General features: G+C 44.0%; 2 protein-coding genes across 2 annotated transcripts in view; one reads left to right on the forward strand and one right to left on the reverse strand.

Annotated features, from left to right (window-relative positions):
• Window positions 1-6,824: 6,824 nt before the first annotated feature.
• Window positions 6,825-21,806, reverse strand: LOC308193238 (uncharacterized protein). The gene is given in 8 exon segments (XM_080587679.1): window positions 6,825-7,984; window positions 8,173-8,235; window positions 10,963-11,025; window positions 11,470-11,538; window positions 11,540-11,594; window positions 11,597-11,663; window positions 16,322-16,496; window positions 19,271-21,806. Coding segments are annotated over 6 exon segments (603 nt in total). The 5' UTR covers window positions 19,462-21,806; the 3' UTR covers window positions 6,825-7,984; window positions 8,173-8,235; window positions 10,963-10,979.
• Window positions 21,807-26,048: 4,242 nt separating this feature from the next.
• The window catches only part of EHD3 (EH domain containing 3), a 29,982-nt gene continuing 28,275 nt past the window's right edge, over window positions 26,049-27,755 (forward strand). Inside the window, exon 1 of the mRNA XM_080587667.1 lies at window positions 26,049-26,602. Within this exon, the coding sequence (XP_080443793.1) occupies window positions 26,376-26,602 (227 nt within the window). The 5' untranslated portion in view covers window positions 26,049-26,375. The remainder of the gene's footprint in view (window positions 26,603-27,755) is intronic.

The following is a 27,755-nucleotide window of genomic DNA, read 5'->3' on the forward strand; positions in this document are numbered from 1 at the left end:
TCTATAAGAAACATGGCAAGAAAAATATGTTCTGTTTTATTACTGATAGCTGTATCTTCCCTATTTTTTCCTAATTTTTCATCTGCCAATCTCAGCAGCTTCACAAGTGAGGTTAATAACATACAACCTATTTCCAGGAGAACAAAACTTGTTTAAGGCCAGCAGAGAAAGAAAGAAATAGTCTATGAAATGGGAGGTTAGCATGGGTAACTACAAATGTATAGCAAGTGCAGTTCTATACATTTGTATAGAACCACTATTTATATACCACTGTGTATAGAACTCACCGCTGTTTATGGCAGCAGAGCTTCTTTATGAAGAGGTGCTGCTTGTAGCAGCAGTTATGACACAAGGTATTTCTTTTTCTGTTTTGTTTTGTTTTTTTAAGAACAAAAGGCTGTGCCTTTAAAAGTGTCACCGTGGCAATACACGGCTGCACAGGGAAATGGATTTCATTCAGTGGCCAACAATACAATTATGGTCCCAGATCCCTGCTCCAGGCTTGGAAAAAGAAGCAAATACAGAAACTTGTTTTCATTCCCGTGGAAATTCCCCCTGGATGGGTGTGTTCTATGCTTACTTAATTTAACCACGGTGAGGACAGGGCTAGGAGAAGAGAGAGCACATCAAGCTGCTCTAAAACAGAGGTTCTGGCAAGTGACGAGTGTTTCACAAGAAGCCCATCTCTCTGTTGTCCCCCACCAGCCAAGGTGCCAGGGACTGGCAGGGGCTGCAGGGAGAGCAAACCAACACGTGGCTGTGGCCCTGGCACCACCCTGATGGCCCTGACCTGCTCCCAGGGGATGGTTCAGAAACCATTCGACAGTGCTACCTGTCTAGGTGCGGAGTCGTACTTTGAATGTGAAGTCATGTTGGTAACCCAAGCTACTATTTAATTACTGGAACAAAACCCCCTTTTTAGATCTGCAGCTGTTTGAGAATCCTCCAGGTCACCAAGTCTGTTCCTAACCAGGCCAACCAGCAATTGCTTCAACAGAAGCAACCAGCCATTGCTGCTGTGCCCTGGGAGGGTTCCAGCAGCCCGGCAGCAGTTGTCTCCTCACTGCAACACGCCAAGGGACAAAAGCCTGGTGGTGACAAGTTTGTACAGTGCTGCTGGTTCCCAGCCATGGCTGCTGTCATATGCAGCCCACTGGGGATCATGAGCAGCAGCAAGGACTCTATCACCTCCGGCTGTACCTTGCTATCTGAAAGAGCAGCTTCCATGAAGACAGGTCAAGACCCTGTGAAGATTATTCTACGTTTCTGTGGCAGGTAACTACTAAGAGAATTTTACGATGAAGTTGTGGGGGTTTTGTTTGTTTTTGTTAAAAAAAAAAAAAAAGCTTTATACTTGTCTGTCTCCTTTGCTGAGGTAAGACTGTAGCTTGTCCTACATCTGCAGCCTAAACTGGAAGTTCCAATGTGCAGCTATAAAGCATTCATCTTCTCCACTTGGGCAGTGATATCACTTCTGCACATCCTTGCCCACAGTTACAATCAAAAAAGAGAAATGGAGGAATTCGTTGGCACCACTGGAATTGTAAGCAGATCTTTTTCAGTAACTGTAAAGTTGTGGGTTTTTTTAATTAAGCCATAAGCATTCTTCTCTAGCAAACTTTCCACAATGGCATCTCCAGTTAATTAAAGGTTTAAACTGTCAGAATAGACTAAGCATAAAAAAAATAAAGAGGGGAGCTACTTTAATAGCATTTGTTAATTAAAGCTCTGGTCAGTTGCAGGAACAAAAGCTGTTCTGCAAATAGATGGGAACCAGAACACATCCAGCTCTTCATCTGCAGCTCCCACCTTCAACCTAGCTTGTGTGACACCGATGGAGGAAACGCTAAGATCCCTCACTGCTGGGATGAATGCAAAGACATCGCCATCGGGAGGCTGGAGGACCCCACCTTCCACAGGGAATTCTCAACTACTACAAGATATTTTTCTTCTTTAGCAGCTGTAATCAAGGGGACACTATTTGCACTGTGTTTAGATCACATTCTCCCCAGGCTTTGTCTCCACTTGCTGGAGCACACGTTTTCTGGCTTAGATGCAGCCTTTTCGCTCGCTCCCAGCACTTCCAGGGGCTGGATAGCACCAGTAGAGTAGGTGTGGGAAGAAGGGCCAGAGCAGTGGGAGATTTGATGCGAGACACATTGACTTCAGCATGTGGCTGGGGGGACACGCTGAGAAGCACAAGAACAGATGTGGTAGCTCTTCTGCTGTGGCAGATGGTTTTATGGACCAAGTTGCGGAAAGAAAGTGGGGGAGAATGGTGAGGGCAAATGGGTGAGGGCAAACACTGTGCAAACACAGTACAGGGTAGATGAATCTTTACCAGCAGTACCTGAGCCTGTAAGGTCCTCCGATACCAAAGCAGCAGAGGGGGAAGGCAAGGGGGGACCAGGAAGCAGAGCTGCTCAGCTGGATCCCAGGAAAATGAGCTCCAGGAGATGGTGCTCCTGCATGCACACAGATGCATCCTTCATCTCTAACAGAAAGCGGAGAACCCTGCCAAAATTCAGAGCAAATCCTCTTGTTATTCTCAATACGTTAAAGCAGTCATTTTATCCAGCTGCAGGACTGTGTCCCTTAGACACATTCAAGAACATAATTGCAGTTTGGACAGGTGACGTTCACAACAGAACAAGTCAAGTCATCAGTGAAAAAACAGTTAGTCAAATAAAGCCTTGTCCTTAAATCACCTTTAATTCCTCTTTCCATTTGCGTGCAGGTGTTAAGCAGATTTCAGAGCCAAATCTCGACTTCTGTGATACGTAAGCATGGCCTGATGCCAAACAGGATTTAGGCATCGATTAACACAGCTGGCAGTATGCAATATTGCCTCAAACTTCTTGTGGGAAGGAGCATTTTCACAGCTGGATGTCAAGTTTTACCCTCCTCTTCCTCCTAGAGTTATTTTCATAGAAAATTGCTCGACTATTCAGCCCTCCCCTCTTCCAACAGATCTTAAAACCAAAAAGAATGAGCTACACACCATCTAACTTCTTAAGATTTCATCCACAATATTTAGGTGAAGAGTCTAGAAACAGACATTTCTTCCATACACAAGCAAATGCTTTAAGTATAAAAACAGTGACTGATATTTGATCAGGCCATCTCCTGTTCTCAAAGCAGAGATCCAATGTGCTAACAACTAACCCCTTATCTCCTTGAAAAATAGTTAAAAGCAAGCAGTAACTCTTTGCAGAAAGCAGACATAACCTGAAAGTCCATTTTTCTAGAGCTCATGAACTTCCCCCAGTCCAGGTGATGGCTAATTTTCCTTTGGGAGCCTGGTTTTGCCTGCCATTAAAGTACCTTTATAGAAATTCTGGCTTTTAATTTTTGTTTCAGCCCCATGTAAATCTTAGAAGATCCATCTACAGGAAAACACACACACTGCTACAAATCCTGTCTACCTACAGGAGAACAATATTCTGTGCTGAACATGCTCAGGTACACTAACATCTCGTTTCCCTTCACCAAATCATTGTTGCTGGTTAGAAGACAAAGCAGTGGTTTGGTTTTCCTACCAGCAGGACAAAATGTCAAGGCTGCTGTTCAGAAAACAGATGTTTAATTGAACACATTTGTTATGCTCTTACTTAGCAAGAACAAGTTAGAAGCCCAACACCATGATTTATCCTTCCCTACATAATGACTCATCATCAACATATTCAAACCTGTTAGAATTTGTTAGCCCCAGAGGCTCTTGTTGGACCAGAACAATCAATAGATGCAAACAAAGCAGGTAAAGAATCAATCTGGAAGCTAAGAAGTTGAAATATTTTCCATCAGCAACCATAACAACTCCTAACAAATAGGCATTTCAACAGGTGGTGCTGTGACCAAGGGAAAGTCTAGGTAGCAGCAAGGCAGGTAAGGCACACAAAATAAGAAATACACGTTGATTTAACTGCACAGAGCAGAGTTTCCTCAGGACAACAAGACACGCTCCAAACGGAGTAGGCTGTCCCATGCAGGAGGGTTATTTCACAGGGAAGTCTGTGTATGCGAGAAAATTGGAGGAAACTGTTCCAAAGGTTCAGGCTCTGATCTCTTTGCAGTAATGAGCACACAAGAAGATGATGCATATGTATGTGAACCTAATTAAGAGCGGTAAAGCCTGGAAGATTGTCAAATTTCTCGGCAATTACCAACTTAAACACACACAAAAATTAAGATGGCCTTATAAACAAAGGGAAGTTACTATTCAAAGTGCCTTGCCTCATTATGGTTAGTTGAAGCTTGAGCAGCAGGCTAGCTAGCAGGGAGGGAGGGGTGGAGGGGGAGCAGGGCGGGGGGGTGGTAGCTGCCTTCCATTAGTAGCAGGTGGTCTCCCTGGGATGGAGGCAGGATGCTGACATCCTTCTGCTCTTGCTGAGGCATCTCAAATGATCCCAAAATGCTTTATCAGAACAGAAATAGAAAGAGGAGGGCGCACGTGACTGACAGCTTGGGCTCCTCTGTTGCTTTTTGGGCCTTTCTAATGAAGAGCATTCATGGACAGAGAGCTACCCTGCGAAAATATATTCACTAAATAAATGTGGTAATTATACTGTATATTATTCACAGTAGAAACAGCAGTAGGGAAGTGATTTGCATAAGAAATGTGGATTATTCATGTAAATGAGCGTGTTATTTGCTTGTAGAAGAGATCGAGTCTTGCCTAAAGATGTAAAACTCAGCTACAAGTAAAAACTAACATTTAACCAGTGTCTCATGCCCACTGTCCTCAGCCTGCCTTATCAAATCAAACTCTGCAGGTCTAGCTCTATTTTTCTCATCACTTCATTTTGCTAGAGGATTTGTTGCTTCTAGTTGCTTTAAATAATTTGAGAAAGGATTTGTGTCTTTCTTAGAACAGGTAGGGCTTGACTTAGTGTCATGGTAAGATCTCCAGTGATGACTGTTTGTACCTCGTGTTTTCGTACCTTAATTCAGCAAGGTGGACTTCTCATCTCACTTCAGCTAGTTCAGGTAGCTGGAGTTAACAGAAATTCTTCGATGGTTCTCCAAATTCATTGCTACCATTTTACATAATTTAAAGAGTAGTATTAAAGAATGGCATCCCCGTATGGCCTTTCCACTGAATCTCTCCCACAGTTTTTTCTTTCCAGGTACTGTGCACTATTAAAAAAAAAAAAAGAAGAAGAAATAAGAGATCCGAGTTCCTCCTGCTGCACTCAGCAATTTGTTCTTGCAGCACAGGAATTATTTTCTGTTATTTCAGCCCCTAAATTCTTAATGTGCCTAGTTACATGTTAGTTTTGTAGAGTGTCATTTTCTTTTTGCATTTGATACAATTAAAGTTCTGCAAAATTCAGCAGTTTAAAAAGTGTTGGAAACTTGTGCACATTTGAAAACACTGATCTAGACAATGGAGGCTGTGAAGTACCCAAGCCTTGCTTCCATGCTCTGCCCTGCAAAATGAAGAGCAATCTGAAGTAAAAATTGAGTTGTCAGCAACGTTCATCTCAGATGTTCAAAAATCTTCAACCCTTCAGGTCAAACTGCTTTTGAAATGCTCAGGGCTATTTCTGTGGTCTGAATTTGTCCACTGAGCCTTGGGAGGCTGGGAGTCATGGTTCTCCACAGTCCCCAAGGATGAGCATCATCAGGCTAATATTTTGACAGTATCACCAAAAGGCAGGTAGTGCTATGCTGGTACAAGTTGGCCACAATGGATGTGCTCAGCATGGGCATCAGCTCTGTTTCAGAAAAAGGGTCTGACAACCATAGCTCCAGGATAATAATAAGTGTCCCCCACCCCCCGATTTTGTCCCACCACTATCACAGATGCAGTCAGACCCTAGTGCTAGGATGTGTGCGGTCCAACACAAGCTGGATTCCGTGTGACTTAAAGCACTAGCCTGGAGAGCTGGAGCCCACGATCTCCACTGGGCTGACAGAGGAGAGGGGGAGAACCAGCTCAACCCTTCAACTTCGGTCTGTTGACATGCGCACCAGTGCCCTAAGAGTAGGAAATATTTTTAAGAGTAGGGTTATGATTCTTCTAAGCTATGGGTAGGATTAAGGAGCAGGTAGGAAGTGTGCGATACCAAGTTTCTTTTTCATTTTAAAAGAAAACACATTTAATGACAACAAATGCTCAAGTTACAGAGAAGTGGGCAACATGAAATCTCATGCCCACGGGTGTGCAGCCCTTCAATTTTGTGAGCAGTATTCCTAGCTAACACTTTGGTTTTGAAGAGGGCAGAGGGAAAGAGGAGAGAGTAGTAACGAGGCTATCCAAGACATAACCTTTTTCCTCACATCCTCACAAACTCAGCTTGCAGCACCTGCTGCAAAGGCAAGCGTCTTCTACAGCCTCAGTCCAGACAAAAAGCAGCATCGCAGGTGCCAGCCTGAAAGCACCCAGGGCAGGGTAGCATAGGATGCAGATTCTCACTCCTTAGCATCAACTCTTCAACAATCCTGCTTTCAAACAGCAAATGCTTTATGTCTAGTTGTGGCATATTTATGAGAAAGAAATACTGCTTTCACCTGAGGAAAATAAGCTACTTTAAAGCACCTATCGCTTTCATTTCATCCCACTTAATAAGCATCAGCTCTCACCATCATTCGCACAGCTGCATCTGCAGGAGCACAAGGATCTCCACAGCTCTCTCTGCGGGGTGCTCAGCTATTCACCCTTACCTCAACAAGAGACACATATATAACTTGTTAGAAAAAAGTCAGAAAAAAATGGGTCCTTTTCAAGTATGACTCTTCATACCAATCCACATTCTGGGTCTTTTGAATCTGAAAATGTAAATCCTACATTCCTATAAGGTTTGCTGTAACTATTCTGTCAAAATGAATTTGGGGAGGAAAGTGATTTTTTAACTGCGTGCTTTTTTATTTGAGATGTCCTGTGCTAGATTACAGTAGCAAATTTCCATAGAAAAACTTATTTCCCTCAACAGCAGTAACAAGAGTCTATTTCTGTTGTCTCATAAAGGAGATAAAAATTTGTACAAAAAACAACTTGATCTTCAGCCTGACTCTTACTATGAATTTGAGCTCCGAGGATGAATTTGACCATCCAGTTATAATGTTATTAGTGATAAATGGGACATGTAATTCACCCAAGAATCATTTTCTATGACTTTTCACTGCTTTTTCAACAACAACAACAAAAGTAGGAGATTAAGTCCAGGCAAAGAGCACTCTTTCTGCCTCGTATCTGCAGCCACCAAAATGACAAGTGGGTGCTTTGCAACCAGCATCAGTTTCTGGCACTGCCAAGCTATGTAGCATTTGTCAGGATTTTGCAGTTTTCATGCCCTTATCTGTGGAGCATCAGCTTCCTACCTTAGGTAATTGATCTGAGCAAAACAAAGGTCTGCCTGGACTGGAGAGGAGAGCAATGGAGACATTTGTTTCCCCAGAACAGGTAGTGTAACAAATCAGTCCTGACTGTACTGATAAATTGAACTTCAAGCTCCGTGCTACTGCTTTTCAGGCCTAATCCTGTGCAAGACACAGCAGGAAGGAAAGGCAAAGGTAACCGTTAGCATTTCTTTCCCCTAAGAGGGAAAAATATATATATTTTTTTCCCTTCCTCAGCGCAATATTTCAACTTTTTTTTTTTTAAGGAAGATGGCAGGAGGAGGGGAGAAAGGAGTGTGAGGGTGTGCATGCACAGATAGCAGGATACAGAAGAACTGCCCAGTGATGACTGGCTCCTTGCAAGCCACCAGCCTTGGGACAGGATCATACCTCGAGCTCCTGGATGCCAGTGAGGAAGAAGCACTGTTTCTAAGAAAAATCTGGCTCACAACAGTACACAAATTACAGAGCAGTAGCACTCTAGTACACATGGCAGAGAGGAGCTCATTGTCCAGGTTCAAGGCTGGGCTCCAGGAGACTGAGGTTCTGATCAGGTCTTGACTGCAGAGCCCCTTTCCAGCTGCTCAAGAAGTACTTGTTTTTCCTGCTTTTCTAAGTAGATGTCCCCATCTGGACAGAAATCCTGAAAATGCAGAACACGTGCAGTGAGGCTGACCAGTACCTACTCTACCCCAGCTGCATACTTAATGTGTGCAACACCGATACCCAGAAAACCTCCAGTATATGCAGTAGTGTGTCCTACTCTAGCTGATTATTTTGTTTGCCAAGAGTTCCTTTCAATTTCATGTCAGTATTACTGTTGCAGTATACCTCATCATCCAGCTCCTCTTCACATGCCAGCCATTATTTGCCATTCCTGTTACTTGCACCTGTCTTTTCAAAAAAAAAAAAAAGACAGGCCTCTATTAGCAATACCAGGCCCAAGTCACAGCCTCACTTTTCTTTCATTTCTGTTAAATGAATAACACCCACTGCAAAGCTCAGCATCTCTATAAATGCTGTGGTTACAAACAAATGCATCCTTCAGCAGCCTTTTAAACCATTTTTTCCTACAATGCACATTGTAAATGAAGAGTAATTTATCTTCAGAATTGCCCAGAAAATGTTATTCTGTTACCAACATAAAAGCCTCACAGTGTCTGAGTAGGTGCCATGCCAAAAACATTTTATTGTGAGCCAGATAATTCAGTTTGAATTGTACACAGTTTGGTATAATCATTCCAGTAAAGCATTCTTTACAATTCTGTAACAGCAAGTCACATGGCTCAATAAAGTTTATTGCTGCAAATGTTTAGTGATTCATGGCATGGCATGAATTCTGCTTCTTTCCTGGATCAAGTAATCAATAGCAAAATAATCTCCTTGCAATTACATTGCTCTGCATTAAATAGGTATGAAGTAAGTAAGTACAAAATCTGATACAAAAAACAGTGTGTACAGAATTAAAATGAATGGCTATTTGAACCTGGGTGTCCTGAAACCCAGTTTTGCACATGGGCTGAGGACATTTAAACTATGTCCTGCATACTCCCGGCCTTAAATAATTCTTGCAGAGCTGATAACACACGTTGTGTAATGAATACAGTTGGGACTAACACATTTTCATCCCATCACGTCCAGCAGAGTCCTGCTGTGAACTCTCTGCACTTACAAAGACACTCCTGGCCACCCAGGGCCATCCCCATTGGCATCAGGGACCATTTTCTTCAAAGCACACAGAAAGAGCAAGATATATGTTCCCTCAGACAACCTTTTGGTTCTTCTAGCGCTGTTCCTACACATATTAAATCAGTGTTTATAACATCACCCACTGAGTTGAGTGCAAGTTAAATCAGGCTTAGTTAGTTTGCTCCACTGTGTTCAGCTGCAAATCACAAAAGGGAGTAGAGACCTGACAACTGGGAGAGGCCACATGCTTTGTGATGAGAGCTGCTAAAATAGCCTCTCCAGGAGTCTGGCAGGATGGTAGCACCGCGACACATCTGCTCAAGGGCCTTGGATATCCCTGCTCCCTCTAACATGTCCTGCGTCACAGTTCTGAACCCTACGGCTCCGGTGACACCACAGTGGGCCACTTAATAATTGATAGCTGTATCATCTGTTATAAACAACAACAAATATAGTTACCTAGCTATCCAGTTCTAACCGTTTTCTAATAAAACCTGTGAAAATAATATTGTTAGAAACAGCCTATTCTGGGGAATAAAGAGCACACTGTTGTTTATATTGTTTAATGCCTCCCAATAGGGAACACATATATTGCTGGGTTTCTCTCTAAATATTCTTGTGCTGTTGCACAGGCTTCAATGCAGTAGTAAGCATGTACCTGAGTCCTCCTCATTCCTGAATCTCATGCACACTCTAAAACAGTATTTATGAGATTAAGCACCTAAAAAGTCAGCAGAGGCCAGAGGGAAGGCTGCCTATACAAGCTTCATGTAACTCCTTCCTACAAAGGCATTACAGTATGGTCTTCCATTTTATGATCTTTACTGCTGGAACTCTGTTGCATTCAGTGCTCTGACTATGTGCTGTGCACAGGAAAATAGACAATTCTGCTATCCACAGGAATGCAAAAAAGTCTAAGCAGCAACCTTTAACAGGCACTTAATGGGGAAGTTTCCATCCCAAGCAGCTAAATGTTAAGAAAGTTAAAAAAGGTCCTACAGATAGATGTGCCAAATAGCTCTAATACAGAGTTCAGTGTGAATAGCCCCACTTAGATTCTCTAATGCTACAGCCTCCATGTGCCTGCATCACTTAAAATCTCTCCTCCTCTTCCCCTCTGTCCCCCTCTCTCCTTTATGAAAAGAACTAATACCTAAATGTCCTACAACTCTATTTGCCAGACCGCTCCCGTGTCATGCTACAGAGAACATCTATTTCTTGCCAGTTTCCAGTGACTTAAAGACTACACGGGATTACTTCTCACTGTATTGTACTTTTCGATCTGCAGAGACAGCCCACTGCTTCTCTGAAACAAATCTGCAAGCATCACAGGCTCCATCCCAGCAAAAAGTTAGTGGACTAGGCCTCCAGCTCAAGTTCACTTCAGTAGGGCTATGCTGACTTATAAAAGCAAAAGAGATAGTTGGAATGCTTGTAAATGACCTTTCCAAGTCATGGCTAGGTAAGAACCTTCATTCAGATAGTCCCCACAAGCACACACTCCTGTCCTTCGCCCATGGGCCTAGCAGATACAGAACTGGGGTTTCTTCTATCAGGAGACAAGGCACTCTGGGCAGTGATAGTTTCTTTTAGTATCTTTTTATGGACCTGCTTTCCATCAGATTGCTAATGCCTTTTGAGCCTGTTGATACTGTCACATCCACAGTGTCCTGTGGCAGTAAGCTCCAGGCATTCATTGCTTCTCGTGTACTGAAGTTTGTCTGCCTCAGTGTTAACAGATTCCCACGCTTTTGTGGCCAAATTTGCTGCATGGAATCAGCACTGTACATGTTGCCCAGCCTCCCACGGCCCTTCTCTCTTCCCCATGCTTCTACATCCAAACATCCCTGGCACGTCCACATGCTTTTACTTTCACAGAGCTACATAATAGCTCTGGAGTAATTTCGCCTGGTGGCTCTTGCACACATTTACCTGTTCAGAACGCTTTGTTAAGAAATCCTCCCAGATCTCGTCTTCGCACCGATCAACAATTTCCTTTATGGCTTTAAATAAATACAAAAATAAAATTAAAAAAATAAAAACAAAGAAGAAAAATGTGGCCATCCAAGATACAGTTATTGAAGACACTTTTCCAGAGCAGCACTCTCCACTTTCTGCATAAACAAGCCCTCTGCCACTGCCAGCAGAGTCCCCTGGTAAATCTATGGTGCATTTAAAGGTGTTGTGCTTCCCCAGTCTCAAACACAAGCATGCTGCAAGAATCACTTGTGTGGGCCTAGCTCAACACTTCCCAAAAGTGTAAGACCAAAAGCAGTGCTTCAGCCACTAAGCATCCTGAGCTAGGAAAGGCCCACAGCCAGCCTTCTCCAAAAGGCAGCGTGCTGCATACTCCTTATGCTATCGCACTAAACCATAACAACCAGATCTCCCCACCATGACAAACAATCAGGTGCTGACAGAGGAGCAGCAGCATCTTACCAAATAACATGCCTCCTGGAGAAGACCTGCAGGATGAATTCAGATTCCTGCTGAGGCTCCAGAGTGGATCAAATAGACACCGTCCTCCAGGTGGAAGTCGTGAGTCACTTCCCAACCATCAAGACTTGGTGCTTATTCACAAGGTGGTGCCAGGTGAATAATGCTGGGGACAGCTTTCTATTGACTTCCTGGTGCTGTTAAGGGAAGAAACACAGAAGAAACATGTTCTGCAATAGCTGAACAAATGAACAAAAGGCACACCTTTGGCTCACCTGCAGCTAAGAGCTTATTTTGTTTATAAATTTATCATTAGTCTTCTATCATTCCCTGTGCATGGGTTAACTGACTTCAGACCCCACCTACCCTGCTTCCAGAAGGGCTGAGCCTCTGTGTTTCCCAGTCGCTTTACTTAAAGGTAAATCCTCAGGTATCTTCAGCACCTCCAGGGAGTAAATTTTAACAGAAACTCTAACGCCCCAAAGAAGCTCAGTATTGCCAACTGATCCTAGGACTCCTGCAGATCATTTCATGCCTGCCAGCCCACTGCCCTACCTTTGCAAGCAACACAGCTCCTGTGATGATAGAAGCTAGTCAAAGTACTTCAGCTGCTTACTTTTGATGTTTGTGTGGAGGTTCAAGCAGGAAGAGCATGTTCTCTTGTCCATTTTGTGTTAAGGGGTATAATGTGCTAGTAATTGAGTCAAGAGACAAGGGTCACCCCCCAGGCACCCAGAAGAGCCCTAAGCACCCCTCACCACTGCAGAATCCCAGACTTCCTCCTGCTGTGCTTCCTTTAACCCACCTCCCACTCTTCAGGGAATACATCCACTCTTTCCCATTTTCCTGGCTCATCATGTCTGCAGTTAACTTACAGATCATGAGGTCTACAAAATGCATCTTAAAATTTCACAGAGACATCTTGGGAAAAGACTGCCAAGAGACATCTTGTCAGCAGTTTAGTTTAGTCCATATGGCTTACAAAAAGAAAAGGAAAGAGATCAGAGAACTTCAAAGCTGACTCATTCTGTGTTACACATGGCAATCCTCAAATTTTATTATGTAGTAAAGAAGCAAGTGTCTGCTCCCAACAGCAGCATCTATCAGTAGCAAAAGCACAACTGAAGCTTCAGAAAAGGACAGCAGCACTGAGATTAAAATATTACCATCCATGGCATCACAGTGAAACGACACGGGTGACAACACTGCCACCTCGTGGTACAAGCTTTGGAGAAACGACAAGAAAAAACAAAGCAAGAACTTCACAGTTATCTTCAAAATAAGACAAAAGCTCTTGAAAGTTGCCCATGTCTCCAGAAGCCCTGGAAGATCTGGTAGTGCCTTGCTTCTCCCTCACTCCTGCCATTTTAGAACAGCGCATCTCTGCCACATCAGCACAGCCTCTCACATCGTCAAGTAGAGAAAGAGAGCAAGCAAGAAACCAAGGGCTGCTATAAAGCAGGTCACATATTACCACGAACTAACTGGCACAAGCAGAAATCAAAGTGCTGGGTTTTTTTTGCCAGCAGAGAGAGGAAGACTGTGCCATTACCAGAATTCTCCATCCTCCTTCTTTTTCCTCAGGAAAAAAAAAAAAAAAAGACACTTCTTTGGGCTCAGCAGGTCCCATTTGTAAAAGCTAAGGGCAAAAACAAGGGGTGACTAAACCCACGTGGCCTCAAATTCATCACTGAGGACATAGCCTTCCCCTATAAAAGGATGACAAATTCCTGTCTCCATATATCTCCATGTTTATCCCTCACGGAGCCCAGGCCTGCTATGCCTTCAGCCATGGCAGACGCCACACGCATACTGGGTCCCATGAGTTATAGCTAAACAGCTCCAGTTTTCTCCAGCAGAAACCAGAAACGCTCCACTTCCATCAGCCAGTTCCTTCATTTGCACATGCAGCATACAAGTAGTTAAAATATAAAAATCTAGATCTGTTTTGTTGGTCAACTTTCTGTCAAAGGAAAAATAATAGGAAGAGTGTTTGGCATAATGAATGAAGGAGTAGGACAGTCCAAGAGGCAGCTGGGAGTCATTTAAAAGGCAGGCCTACATTATGTTGTTCATTATGCTATTCAACAGGAACAGCTGGTATGTTGTCATCGTGGGACTGATACAGAGAAGTTACTGCTCTGCAGACAAGGTGAAAGTCACTAATATTCTCAACACCTCCCTGTGCTCATCCTTCTCCTCCCTACCTCTGAGCATCCAGTAAAAATGAAGAGAAGCTGGGACAGAAGGAACATGCTCTGATTCAAAGTGGAACAGGGTAGGTCTAGAGTTGATCATGGACTGGAATACAAACCACTGTCTTTCAGGGGTCCTGTCAAAAAAATCCATGCAGCTACAAGTATACAGCCCATTGGTCTCAAATTATTTGCTCCGATGTCATACCCCAAGCTGCCAGGAGGGAGGACTCCTTCATAGTCACCTAGCTCTAACGCTTTGCAGCACGTGGAGAACTTTGCCTGGCCCCTCCTGTGACAAAGGGCTGTGTGCCCTGAAATGTGATGCTTAAAGCCTCCTGAATTGCTAAACTATAACCTGTCACTTGGCATGGCATCCAGATTGCAGCAACACAGTCAGCATCTGAAGTTCACACTATGTTTCCTTTCGTATTCAAAGCACTGAAAAGCAGAACCAAACCAGCTGAAGCTGCATGTGCGAAGTGAGCCCATTGCTGGAGAAATACAAACCTATCGAGTCATTGCTTTGAAACCAGAGGGTCTCTTTAATTTATCTTAATGTTCCTCTTTGCACTAATTCGATCCTGAAGATGGCAGCATCTTTCCCCCAAGAAACTTTCCCTCCTGCTTGGCATCAAGCCTTCAATTTTTTAAACCCACCTGTCACTCCAGTCCCCTTTCCATTCAGTTCTCCCCCACAGATCTCTCAGTCTCACTAGGTTTTTTGGTCCATATTGACTTGTCACCTGCAGAACACAGTAACACTGTGCTCTCCGAGGTCTCAGCAGTTCTCATCTGGTTTATATCACTGTACTGTGCCAGGCAGCAACACAGATTTTGTTTGTTCTCACAAATGCTAGCAAGCATGATAATAAAAGCTATGAACATGCAACTCTGAATGCAGGCACAAAGAGATCAAGATAATTTATCTTACCTCACTGGAAGTGAAACCTGAGACCTCACAGATTCCTAATTTGGGCGCTTGACTGTAAATTCCTCCCCCTTTCCAACAGCTGTTCATTTTGTGCTTACATGGAAGCAGAACTGTAGCGCTGTGAAAGCGAAGCACAGGGCGATGGGAGAGCACAATGCAGCCCATGGGGTGACCACAGAGACTCATGCCTCCTGAACTGGGATGCTACGGTGGGAAGAGGAAGCCAGGCTGACTAGGAATTATGTTGGCAGCATACAGCAGAATGGCTGACTTCACAGCAGCTCCACGAGCTGAGCTGATCCCTTACTCCTGCCTATTCCTTCACCCCATAAGAGGAGCTAGTCAGACTGACAGATGTCGTTAACAAAGTCTATAACTAAAGCACTCCTGCTGTGCTTGGGAGGCTCTTTGGGATCTATTATTTTACTGTTCCATCCCATTACACAGATATCTTTAGGGCATTCCTCATAATACTTCTACAGATCAGTGGGGAGCACTGTTTGATTCCCTTACTCTAGCCATGACTCACATTTCCTTCTGCAATTTGTCATGTTTTGGCCTTTGTATTCAATTAACTTTTCTACACTATTGGCCCTCCTCTGACTTCAGAGGAAGGCTTTTTACCCTGAGCAGGTTTCCTCCTAGCATACCCAAAAGCATACCCTTCTACCCTTAACAGCTAAGACATTTGTAGGTGATGCTCTCAGCAGAGCCCTGTGAATCATTCCCACACTTAGAGTTACACTGATCTTGTCAAGGTCACAGTACTCAACCAGACACACTTGAAAGGGAGTCTTTACAAAGCACACAGTCTCTTTTAGCCTTAGACTAAGAGAAAGATATCAGGGGAAGAAATACCACAGCTGCCCTGATTAAGGGCTTAACCTATGGCTGCAAAAAAAAAATTGTTGACATGCAAACAAGCTTGGACCCAGGATGTTAGTGCTACTCTTGCCTTTCTAATACCTGTTACTGTGTAAGCATGGCCAGCAACAAGCCCATTTTTCAAGACCTTTGTTGCCTGTATACAAGGAAGAGAACCAGAAGGAAAATAAACCTTTTTTTCCTATCACTACTTACACAGCAGACTCACACCAGTATCAGAAACACGCATCTGTGTAAGCAGTGACCCTCAAAGCAAATGGAGAATGGTTTGAAAGGCAAAAACAAAACAAAAGTCTGAGCTCTTAACAGACACTTTTTTTCTAACAGCCATATTTTGCAGCATGTTTGGAATTGGGAGCATGATTGCAAGGGTCCTTTCATAAATTATGATCTTTTGTCTTTTTCACTTCTAAAAAGTCTAGGTTAGGTTATGACTTAGGGCTTCCCAATAGCTGAAGTATTAGTATAAGGCTTGGGAGCAAAGATTCGAGTTTATGTTCTGAACCACACCCCTCTCTGTTCTTGGCTATAAGCTTATTCCATGAGTCTCTGTGTCTCAGTGCACCACCTGTAAAATTGGAAAATTTATTTACTGAAAATGGGAAAATGATAGGTCCTATTTAATAGGGACTCTTCAATAGATAAACCAATTCCTAAACACAGTGGAGCTGAGAGCAGCAGGGAACCAATCCATGTTCAATCTTTAACCTTAAGAATGTGATTTCTTTGGGAATACTGATAGTTGATACTTCATACTAGCAACAATGACTAGCCAGCAGAGGCAAACATGACTGGAAAGGCTTTTAGCTGTGAAACCATTTGATGTCACACTAAATCTTACCCCTAAATGCATCTGACAGCCCATGAGAGATCTGCTCCAGGCTGCACTTCTCAGCGTATCCCACAGATCAGGAGGAGCTGCTGCAAGCTTGATGCTTGTATTAACACCACCTGTGAAATCCACAAAGGCATCTGAAACTTGCCCAATCTGCAGATCTTCATAGGAGCCATAGAGGCTAGAAAAAAAAAAGAAATCAGTAAATTCTTGGGCTTATAGTCAGATGATAGGTTGAGAACAATGTGCCAATGAAAGCATATAATAACAGTTTCCAAAGCAAAAAGAAGGCTCTAACTCATGTTTGGGAAGGGGGATGCGGGGGAGAATCTTTTGTGTGTAGGAAGAGGAGGACATCTAGCAAACTGCCTCCAAGATTGGCCACAGTCTGAAAAGGACTCTTCACTCATTATTGTCCCAGATCTCACTGAGCAGTAGTGAGAACATGCCCATCACTGCTTCTTTAATAACTCTGCCTTACCAACTGTTGCCTGAGTATTTGACCAGACACTGTGCCTTGAAAGCTCAGTCTCCAAAGCGATTTTCTTCACTGTTGCAGAGGAAATTTCTCTTTTTGTTTTAATGCTACCAAGTGAAAATAACTGAAGTTTCTCTCCTTCTGTACAATCTTTCTCTCAACACTAACTAGGACTTTTCCCTGCTCTGCTGATTTTTCCATGTTCAGATTACTTTAGCCCATGACTAACAAATTCCAACAGTTACGATTTGTTGCCTTATTCTTAGTCCCAATAAACCACTCTAAACAAAACAACCCAAAGAGAGAAGGCAGTATTTTCAGCATGCCATGTGAATGGTTGAGTGCTTTAACAAGTTAGAGGTTTTGTAAGACCCCAGCGTAGGTACCTCTACCAAAACCAAAGCCAAATTTGTTTACACATCCCCAAAATGAAACTCCTTGCTCAGAGGACAATCCCCCAGGATGTGTTTGCTTTCATTTATATCCTAAACCTTAGGATTTAAACTCAAGGGTCTGATTTAGCAACAGTTACTGCAGTGTGAGCTTTTACTGTTTAAAAATAGAAAGATGAGAACCATTTACAACGCTCCAAATGTGGCAAGGCCTAGAAGATGCTTTTATAAACACAACTGCATAGCCACAAACCAATGTGATTTAGAGAGATCATTTGCATAACTTGGAATGATTCACTTAGCATATACCTTCTCCAAAAGGGTTCCCCAGAACACATTCTTATAGACTGAAAAAAATAAAACTAGCTTCCTCACCCCATTCACTGGCAGGTGATCATCAACCACCACATTAACCCATTCACGGATGTGACAGAACTGTCAGGGGAAAGGAACAAGATCATGTTTCCCTTACAAGGAACATCCCTTTGAAGCAATGGGAAAGGAAGAATTTCTTAGCAGTGGGTTCAGGACGAGCTGTCTTGGGGGAGGGCTGCACTAGATCAGTGGGTGCTACTGACTCACCCACAGATCCAACTCATCAGCCTCACCCAGACAGAAAAGAAAATGAAGTGTGTGTCAGGTGTAAAAGAATATTAAATAGAGAAATTAGGCACAGCTGGGCTTTTGGGGAAGGAGTTCCCAATTGCAGGCTGGCAGAGCTGCAGCGAGAGCTGAGCAAGACTGTAAATTTGAGAAAACGTGCTCAAGCCCCATTGACTTCTGCTAGTATGTAAGACTTTTGTCTGGATTAAAATATGGATAGGGCCAGCTGGAGAGAAGGGCCAAACTAAGGCATATGCTCAGACTGGTTCAGAGTGATGGGCTACCCTTCAGGTCAGGATACCCCCTAGCCACTTGCTCTTGAGCAAAGGAAACCTTGTGGAAATTATCTAAGGGTGTGACGCAAAGCATGACAGAGGATCTCAGAAGACCTCCTGCATTCTTGGGAAGCAAATGTACCTGGAAGTAGAAAATGCCAACTTATTTCCTCTCAAAAATCTAGTTTTGTGGCACTACTGAAGCCCTGGTGGAATGTCAGGGCTTCCAGGGCCACCATGAACCTGCAGTTCTCTGTGCCAAGACAAATGGACATGTGGTTGGCTGAAAAACAAGACCTGTCAGCTGAGTTCAGAGCACCATGAAGATACTAGAAGTGCTATTGTGCTGTGTGTCTTTAAAATTATAATGAACCATACATAGAAAATGAGACAATCCAGATATGTGTTTTATTTAACCAAACCATGATTGTTTTGTAATTGTTCTCTCATGATCTTTTCATTTGGATACTATTTGTTTAAATAACAAATTTAACAAGAAATAGTTGTCAATGGAAACATACTATTTTCTACTGGCATTACACATTTTTTTCTGTTGCCTGTAAAAACACACTATTAAAAAAAATACTTTCCCTTTTTCCCTTGAAAGCGTTCACTTTTTCAGATGAGAAAAATAATTTCCAATGGATCTTCCAGGCAAAGCTGTACTTTGTGTTTAAGGGCTTAAAGTAAAATTAAAACTTAATGAAAGTCAATTTAGTCCTGCCCCTACCTGTTTTGGAGATGCCAATACGTTCTTCTACCTCAGGTAACATGGTATAAAAGTGATTTTTCCAACTGTAAAGCTGAGAAGAGAATGTACTCCCACTAAGTCTTAGGTGTGAAAATTGCAAGTCTCAGATTTTCCTGCTTCTATAGCCTCCATTCAGCTGTCAAGCAGCAACACTATAGGCCCAGTATACATGGTCACTCCTTATTGAGGCAGTAGCAGGCAGAAAAGCAACACAAAAGAATGTTGATTTCAGATGGTGAAGACACCTCTCAAACCTCAAATCCTGCCTTGAAGCTTGTCAATATTTTTACTGAGCCTGTCCCATCTTAACGATTGCTTCATCCACACTACGCTAAGTAAAGCAATAAGGGTACACGTATCTTCTATTCTATGCCAGGATTTATACAGTCAATATTCCACACAAAATGTTATATTTTATAAAAAAACTTACATATTTAGACAAAGGAGTTTCCTTACCCATCAATCCTTGGCAGAAATCCAGTTGCTTTCTTTTTGCATCCTAAAACGCAGGAGTTCTGTGCAAAGCCTGGGAAGCACATGACCAAAAAGAAGAGAGAGAAAAACAAGGCACTAATATCTCTTTTAGCTTGAAGTAAAGCTCTTTGTCTGCAGAGCTGCAACCTCATGAGATGAGAGATGCAGTACATTTCTAGTATGGAATGTACAAAAATGTAAATGATGAAAAGACTCCTTCTGCCTGTTTAAAGATTTCAAAATAATAAAGGTAGCATTGTCCCAGCAGATATTATTCTAATTCAGGTACAACTCTAGTGCTGTCATGTACTCTGGCTAATCTGACACAAGCCTGGGCACACATTTGTGCTTGGTCTACACTGAATTTGGTCTCAGAGATAAGCCAGTGGAGCTCAGACACATTAGTGCGGTTGTCCATGAATATCTAAGAAGACAACCCTTCGGAGCTGCCAGCCCAGCCCCTCCGTAATTGTTGACAAGTTTCAGTCCAAGAAGCTACAAGGGCAGACTGTAACTGTTTAAACTTTCAGCTAACCTGGCTAATGTCTCCATGATTTGAACGACAATCAAGCTACAGATTAACTGATATGTGCTGAAGAAGTTTCTATTGCTGTGACAAGTGTGTCTCTTGACTAACTGTTCAGACAGAAATTGTGCTATTATTCTTTTCCTCTCACAGATGCCTCTTGGATCAAATTAATAACCTAAGTGTCAAACTTCCATTTCGCTCTTATGACCCACAAATTGCTCAAGCTAATTTTCTCACTGTTGGCTTTCCCTTCAGGCAGTAGCAGAGAAATGGCAACCCCTCAAAAGGCCTTTGCAGTAATTAGACACCAGCTCCTATCCTTGGTGAATTTGGGTGCTCGTTTTGCAGGCCATCAGTCATACATACAGCAAGCTACAAGCCTGCAGGCCAAACAGCACAATCTCAGTGTTTCTTCTGCAGCAAAGGGACTGAAGGATGCGCAGCATCCATCCTCAGAGAGTCTTTGCTGGGCTAAGTTTGTCTTCAGAGCAAATGGCAGCCTTCTTAAGGCAGTTTTAGAGCAGCTCAACAGTGGGCTGAGAGAAAGAGGAGGTTTCAAGCCCATTCCAATATACCTGGCGTGGAGGGACACAATTACAGACCTGAAGGCCTTTGCAGAGGCCAGGACTTGTGTTGACCTTCCCTTCCAAACACAGCTATGCTGTCTCAGCTCTCTCAGCCTCAGAGACTGGCGTATCTCAACTCAGGCTCCTGAGGATGGCATTTGTGCTCCGCCAGCAAGATCCTGACTTCAAACCATCTGTGAGACACAATTAGGTCTGAAACCCTGAGAACCAGGGCTGCTATTTTCAAGCCCTCCTGCTTATTTTGTAAACGTGCCTCTACCTTCCTAGTGATTTTCATGAGTCCATCAGAAATTTGGCCCTAAGAAACTGGATAAATCTGACAGAATCTGTCAACTAGAAAACGACTTAGCTGGGAGATGCCATCTGCTATTGCCGGCAGTATTCCCTTACAGACACAGGAATGTAAAGAGTATGTGGGACTGAAACTCTCAAATGATTGCATACATTGCTTTCAGGATGATTGGGATATCAATGTTTTGCTCACCAGCTCAGTAAGAACAGTATCACCATTCCTATTAACCAGGCTAGAACCAACAGACCTTATCGTCTTATGCTAATAGCCTGTCCTGGCTAGCAAGACTTCTTATCCATTTGTTATGGGAACTTGTTCTGTGACCAGAGCTTGGTACCAAGTGTCTGTTGTTGTGACATTCAGTTTAACCGTGTGATAGCAGGAAAGGCCTTGGAAATACAGGCACAAGATGAATACAGACGCTCCAGAACTGAAAACAACTCACTGAAGGTCAGTTTTTGGTCACAGCAGAAGCTCAACCTTGAAGGCTGGGAAAACACTCCACAACTACAAGAAAGATTAGACTAAACAGTTAAGTAGGAAGAAAAAAAACAGACCAGCAAGAGGATAAGGCACCTGCCGCTGTCTGTGAAAGTAACAGCCTCCAGCATCGCAACAGTGCGTGGTCAATGGGACAGGGGCCAAAGGTTAAAAACTGTCTAGAAACGCAGAAATTTTCTAAAATATCAAAATCATGAATTCTGGGGGGAGGAATTATCACCATGAGAACTGTCATCACAGAATCACCACCGGATCATCAGAACTGCAAGCATGCCACTTGTTCCAAGGACACGAGCACCCCCACTCCCGTCACCTGCTCTCCCTGCCTCTCCAAGAATTACTGGATATAAACTGAATGAAGTTGGTTATAATTTTTGACAATAAAGGCTTCAAACACAATTATAAAACCGTATGTACTCCAACTTCCAAACTTACAGCTGCTACTCTAAGTGTCATCTCTGACAGCATTAAGGTCTGCCTAAATTAAAGTCTAAAAGTTCACTCAGTGCTAACACTACTTGCTGGCTATCAAGTCTAATCATCCACTCACATGAGACCTCTGAAAATCACTTACATGTGGCCTCTTTCACTGTAAATTTCTGCAGTTTCTTTCACGGTGTTCCTGTTCCAACAGAGCTGATGTGAGCAGGGAAATTCTCATCTGTGAACAGGCGTTTATTCTTCAAGCACATCTCCAGCAAGGCCTGGTAGCTCTGCTGGACAGGCGGGTTGTGCTTTTGAAACAAGCACAGGCAGCTTTATTGTTTTTTTGTTTGGTTGGTTGGTTGTTTTTTTGTTTGTTTGTTTGTTTTTTCAGACATGACAGCAACGGCATGGCACTATCTGCAGAAGGTATCTGGCTGGGATAAATTCTTCCTTTGAGGAGATTTCCCTTGAGGAGTCTTGCCCTGACCAGTCCTGTTGTAAACTCCTTGTTTATTAGGATGAGGTGTGTCTTCTCCATAAGAGTTCCCGATCATTAAAATAAATGTAAAAAGTAAATTTAATCATGGATTTTAAAATGTTCTCTTTAGTCAGCAGAGGGGGATGGCAGCCACAGGAGAAGTGGGGCTCTATCTGATTCTAACCTAGCACTGATCACTGTGTTTTCAAGGCTTTACATTCCAGTGTAGAAAGTATTCCCAGTGTGAAACCCAACAGTGAGAAATCCAACAAACACAGATTATGTTGTCCTCCCACAGAGAGCCCTCATTTGTTATAAAACCACTCTACAAGTGATCCACAAGGCTTGATTCTCAAGGGCAAACAAAAGAAAAGTCTTCAAAATATAACCCTGGAAACAAAAATTCAATTTTCCATTGTACATTAGAAATTTAAAACCTGAAGGATTTAAGTGCCTAACACCTTGTGCACTTTTTCTGCAAATGAAAAGTATTGTCTCTCCCTCCAAACCTTTCCTTTTTTACAGCCATTGACCTTCAGAGCGACAACAATGTGAACAGTGGACAGACAGACAGCGTTAATACAAAAATGAGAGGAAAAAAAGAAAGCCTGGAGACTGACAGCACTTCATAAAGACAAGACAGTAAAAATATGTATTAAGAAGAAATTCTCATTTTGTTGCTGCCTAGGAAGAGAACCAGTGAGCAACTGACATACTTTGAGCTATACTGAAGAGCAAATACTTGAGATCTGATTTTTTTTTTTTTGCATGTGCAGGATGTCCACAATGCCTGATAAAATCGTTGTAACCCTTTTACCAGTTCATACCTCAGTCTGGTATTTGTAAAATAATTAAACCTTACAAATAAGCTTTGGAACCAAAAGATAGTATGAAAAAATAATGCCTTCAAAAATGGAGGTTTAAATTACCTGAACATGTGGCTTTATTTCCAAGAAACTGAGCCAGAAAGCCTGGCTGCAACAGTGTGTGTGAGAGTCAGTGATGCAGCTACTTTATATGTTTTGAACCCCACATACACATCTTGTCTCTTAAGTTTCTGCTTGCTGCCTGGCTTCTGTCCTGTGTACAAGCAGGACCCAGACACAGCAGTATATGAAGAGTCAAAAATATACCTGGAAATCACGTGTACTCCTTTCAGCAATGTTACTGAACTAGACTGTGAGCAATACATATAAACACAGTGTCCCACCATGTCCTCTGACATGGGTGGAGCAGTGTGTGCATGTCTCTTCCAGACATTTCATAATTTCTAAGGGAAAGCAGCCAAGCATAGCAGACAAAGGTTACAAGCTTTAGATGGAAGCTGTGAACTGGTAGGCTGGATGGATTTGATCCTCTATTCTTTGCACATTACCCTACTTAGTATGTTTGCCATCTAATGTAAATCCTTCCAATAGATCAGCATCCTATGATCTCCCCTGATCTTGCTCATCATCTTAGATGTCATGAACTGGCTGGTTCCTCAGTCTTAAAATAAGAATCTGAAGAATTCAAGGAAAATTCTTCACTTTCAGTAAAAGTAACTGAACCATCAAGGAATTCTCTGACAGCCTGAGAGGATTTATCTCAGACAACATTGGTGCAGACTGCATTTGACAGCTCAGCCCATCTCCTCTGATTTAACAAGGCAATCTGTATCTAGGCTGAGGAGCTGCTCCTGATTGTGCGAAATAAAACAAATGTTTGCATGCAAAATTGTAAATTTTAAGGTAAGCAGAAGAAATGATGGAGTGCCATCCTTTACAACCATTCTCACTATACAGCAGAACATTAACTGCAGAAATTAACACTGATTGGTCAAATGATAATGTGACTGTATTAGGCTTTGCTAATCTTTGTTAGTCTCTTAACACACATTATGAAAAGTGCACTTGCAGGTACAACCTAAAGTCTTTGATTAAATATAGTGGTGTATTTCAGAAGTAAAACCTCACATTTCTCTCACATTCACTGCATTCAGGAAGGGTATCAAGGTGGTCTGGGGAAATTTGCCATCAAAGGCTTCCTGGCCTGACCTATAGTCAGCTCTGAAAATATCACAAGAAAGCACTGAAGCGCAATGACTTCTAGCAGTAGTGTACAGCTGTATATGGAGCATCTGAGGAGCAAAGTCCTTAAACGGCAGAACTGACTAGAAGATGAAACCAAATTTTTCTTACAAAACAAGGAATTCTTGCCAAATAATTTCTACAGGGTCTTTTTCAGGAATTTTCATTAGAAATAACTCATCAAATTCTTAAAGCCAAAATCTCAGTCTCTTTATAAAAAATAAAGTAATGAGGGAAATGAATCTTAAAGAAGTTTTAAAATATTAATTCTGATTTCAGGCTAGCTTTAGGCATTGGCAGTGAAGCAGAGGCGCCTGACCTTCAGAAGATAAAGTCAACTTGCTATTTTCTTCCAGAAAAAGAAAACAGTCAGGCTGCATGGAAGAGCTATCCGTGCAAATGCACCCCATCACAGAATCAGGAAAATCCATCAATCAGATGCATAGAAAGGGATCCCAAAAGCACACATAAATCCTGTCATTCCTAGGAGGGTCCCTGGCTGTCAAGAAAGGAGAAACATGTTCAGTGAAAACTATTTTATTATCCTTCTTTTGTTCTCTTCTCATTCAACAGTAAGGTCAAGTACCTGTTTGCAGGCACAAGGGACCATGTGCACCTTGGTGTTCCCCTGTGAAAATCAACCACTTTTACTGAAAAGCTGCATCTCATCTCCTGCAAAAGCTGAATTCCTCCAAGCCTGAAATCGTGCTGGACACAAATGGCTGGGAAAGGGCAGGCACCCCTGACATGGTGGAGCCTCTTCCAGAACTGCCTATTGCCACATTTCTTGGACTCAATGGAGAAACTCAAGTGAAAAAGCTGCTTGGAGATATTTCAGGAAACATTCCTAACTTGCAATGCTTTGTCCCAGAAGATCAGCTGCTGTTAAGAAAGCATGGCAGTGTGGCATTGCAGATGGGCAGTCCTGGGGACAGGCCCAGCCACAGACGAGTGCCGCAGAACTCATGAAGGCCCACGTGCTGCAGCATTTGGTCTTCAGCTCTCCTGTCACCCTAATTTCTGAAGGAATAAAAGAACATAGACAGCGACTACTTTGTCTCTCTCACCTAAGTAAATAGTGAGTTATCCCAGGTACAGACTGCCTCCGCGCCAGGGGAGGTTTAGGTTGGATATTAGGAAGAACTTCTTTACTGAAAGGGTTGTTAGGCATTGAAATAGGCTGCCCAGGGAAGTGGTTGAGTCACCATCCCTGGAGGTCTTTAAAAGACGTTTAGCTGTAGAGCTTAGTGATATGGTTTAGTGGAGGACTTGTTAGTGTTAGGTCAGAGGTTGGACTAGGTGACCTTGGAGGTCTCTTCCAACTTAGATGATTCTGTGATTCTGTGATTCAAGACAACCTTGAATTAACAACCTGTGACAAGTGGCAACAGCACTGCATTGGTTATCCGAGGGCAGCCACCCTGTTGGACACCAGCTCTGCAAAGTCCAGCTCAGATAACAGTCACTGAACACGACTTGCTGATGGGCAGCCTGAGCAAGTTTTGTGCTTCAGGACCAAGCCACGCACTGAGGCAGCTGCTGTGGTGTAGCACTGCATGCCACTGGGGCCCCAATTCCAGTCACTGGCTTTGGAGGAGGTAGAGGCACAGTTTAGCGTGGCCGCGCTCAGAAATAGTGGCTCCCCTGTCAAGTTTGTCCACTCAGGAGTTTGTTTTAATGTGCGAGACACGAGGGATAAAATGGCGGACGGGCAGCAGCGCCCTGCTGCGCGGGGCCGCCGCCAGGGGGCGCTGTGCCCGGCGGGGCGCTCCCAGCCCTCCTTCTCTTCGCCTCAACATGGCGCCGCCCAGCGCGGCTTCACCCGCCGGGGAACACGGGCGGCGCTTTGCCAGGAGTGGCCGACTTCCGCCGCCGGCCCATTTCCTGGAGGGCACCCCTTAAACGCCGCCCGCCGCGCTCGGCTCCCCTCACAGGGCGCTGCCGCCGCCATCACCGCTCTCCCCTCCCGCCCCGTCCCCGCGGCATGCCCGCGCCGGCAGCCGGCGGCGCACGGGTGAAGCGGCGTCCTCCGGCACGGTTTAGCTGAAACCGCCGGTAACGGTCGCGGGCGGCGGTTGGAGCGGAGCGAGGCTGCCCGAGGGAGTATGCGGGGGTAACGCCTGCCCGCAGCCCGTCGCACCGCCCCCTGCCCGGCCCGGCCCGGCCCCGGCTGTCGCTGCGGAGCTGGCTTCGGGCGGCCCCAAGATGTTCAGCTGGCTGGGCACCGACGACCGCCGCAGGAAGGACCCCGAGGTGTTCCAGACGGTCAGCGAGGGCCTGAAGAAGCTCTACAAGACCAAGCTGCTGCCCCTGGAGGAGCACTACAAGTTCCACGAGTTCCACTCGCCGGCCCTGGAGGATGCCGACTTCGACAACAAGCCCATGGTGCTGCTGGTGGGGCAGTACTCCACGGGGAAGACCACCTTCATCAGGTAACGCGGGGCCACCGCCTCCCCTCGGGCCGGGAGGGGCTCCCTGGGCGTGCCCGACCCCTCGGCACCCGCCTGGATGGCAGGGGAGCGCCTCCTACCAGGGGTGGTCTTCTCTACCTGTGTTACCACTCTTCTGCACCCCTCCTCCATGTCCTCGGTACCATTGAACAGCTTTCGGTTGGGAGGCTGTCCCTGCAGGTACCTCAGCAGGCCTGCTTCAGGAGGACAGGGTGGGTGAGGTGTCTGGTAAAACGTCAACGTAGCAAAAAGTAGCCCAGGGCAGGGTTGAGGCAGGGCATTACTGTGGAGAAATGAGTCATTTTAGGCCCTCTTGCCCATTCAAAGTGCAAAGGCCGTGGAAAGCCCCAAACAGGGGAACCCCTGTGACTGCTCAGGTCAGGGTATCCCCCTGTGGCCAGTTTTTCCGACTTCCCCACTGCCCAAGCGCTGTGGCAACCACTGACCTAGGAAAATTTGAAGTGGGTTCTCAGATTTGTAATGGCCTGTGTCTCATCGTTTTGTCTCTTTCTGTACTGTGCCCAGAGGCAACACTGGGAACCTAGCTGGAGAAGCACATGTGCTCGGGCATGTGCCTGTGTAAGAAAGACCTGTGTCCTGACGTGCTGTGATAGTGGGAACAGCAAGTTTGTTCTGAACTGTAAAGCAGAGCAGTTGCCAGCAGCAGATTTGATATGAAGCTGTAAAAGAGAGGGTTAAATTTTTCCAGCTGGACTTTGTTGCTGGGATCTCTGTTCAGACAGTTCTAGTTCAGCTTGCAGCAGCCTTTCTCTTGGGATCATAGCTGAAGCTGTGCTGTCTGCATTTCCTACGTGATTCATGGGCTTAGTGTTAAATTCCAGCATTACTCTGGTGTGGCTGTGTTGAAATCTGCAGAATTACCCCAGTGTAAAAATCTGGACAGAGGCCACAAGCAGCCAGTCCCATTGTTCTACCGGCACTTCTCGTTGAAGGAAGGAGCTCTAGAGAGAAGTGAATCAAAATGACAATGCCTCTCCAAAAGTGACCTTGAGAAATGGCAGGGTGTTTTTGTGTAATATTCCTGTTACTTATTGCACCACTCAGGAGCCAAGAAAAGAATGCATTTCTACTACATTGTCAGACACGCAGATGACAAATGAAATTTAGCAATGGA

This window comes from Anser brachyrhynchus, assembly GCF_964034855.1.
Source record: "Anser brachyrhynchus genome assembly, chromosome: 3".
Lineage (NCBI taxonomy): Eukaryota > Metazoa > Chordata > Aves > Anseriformes > Anatidae > Anser > Anser brachyrhynchus.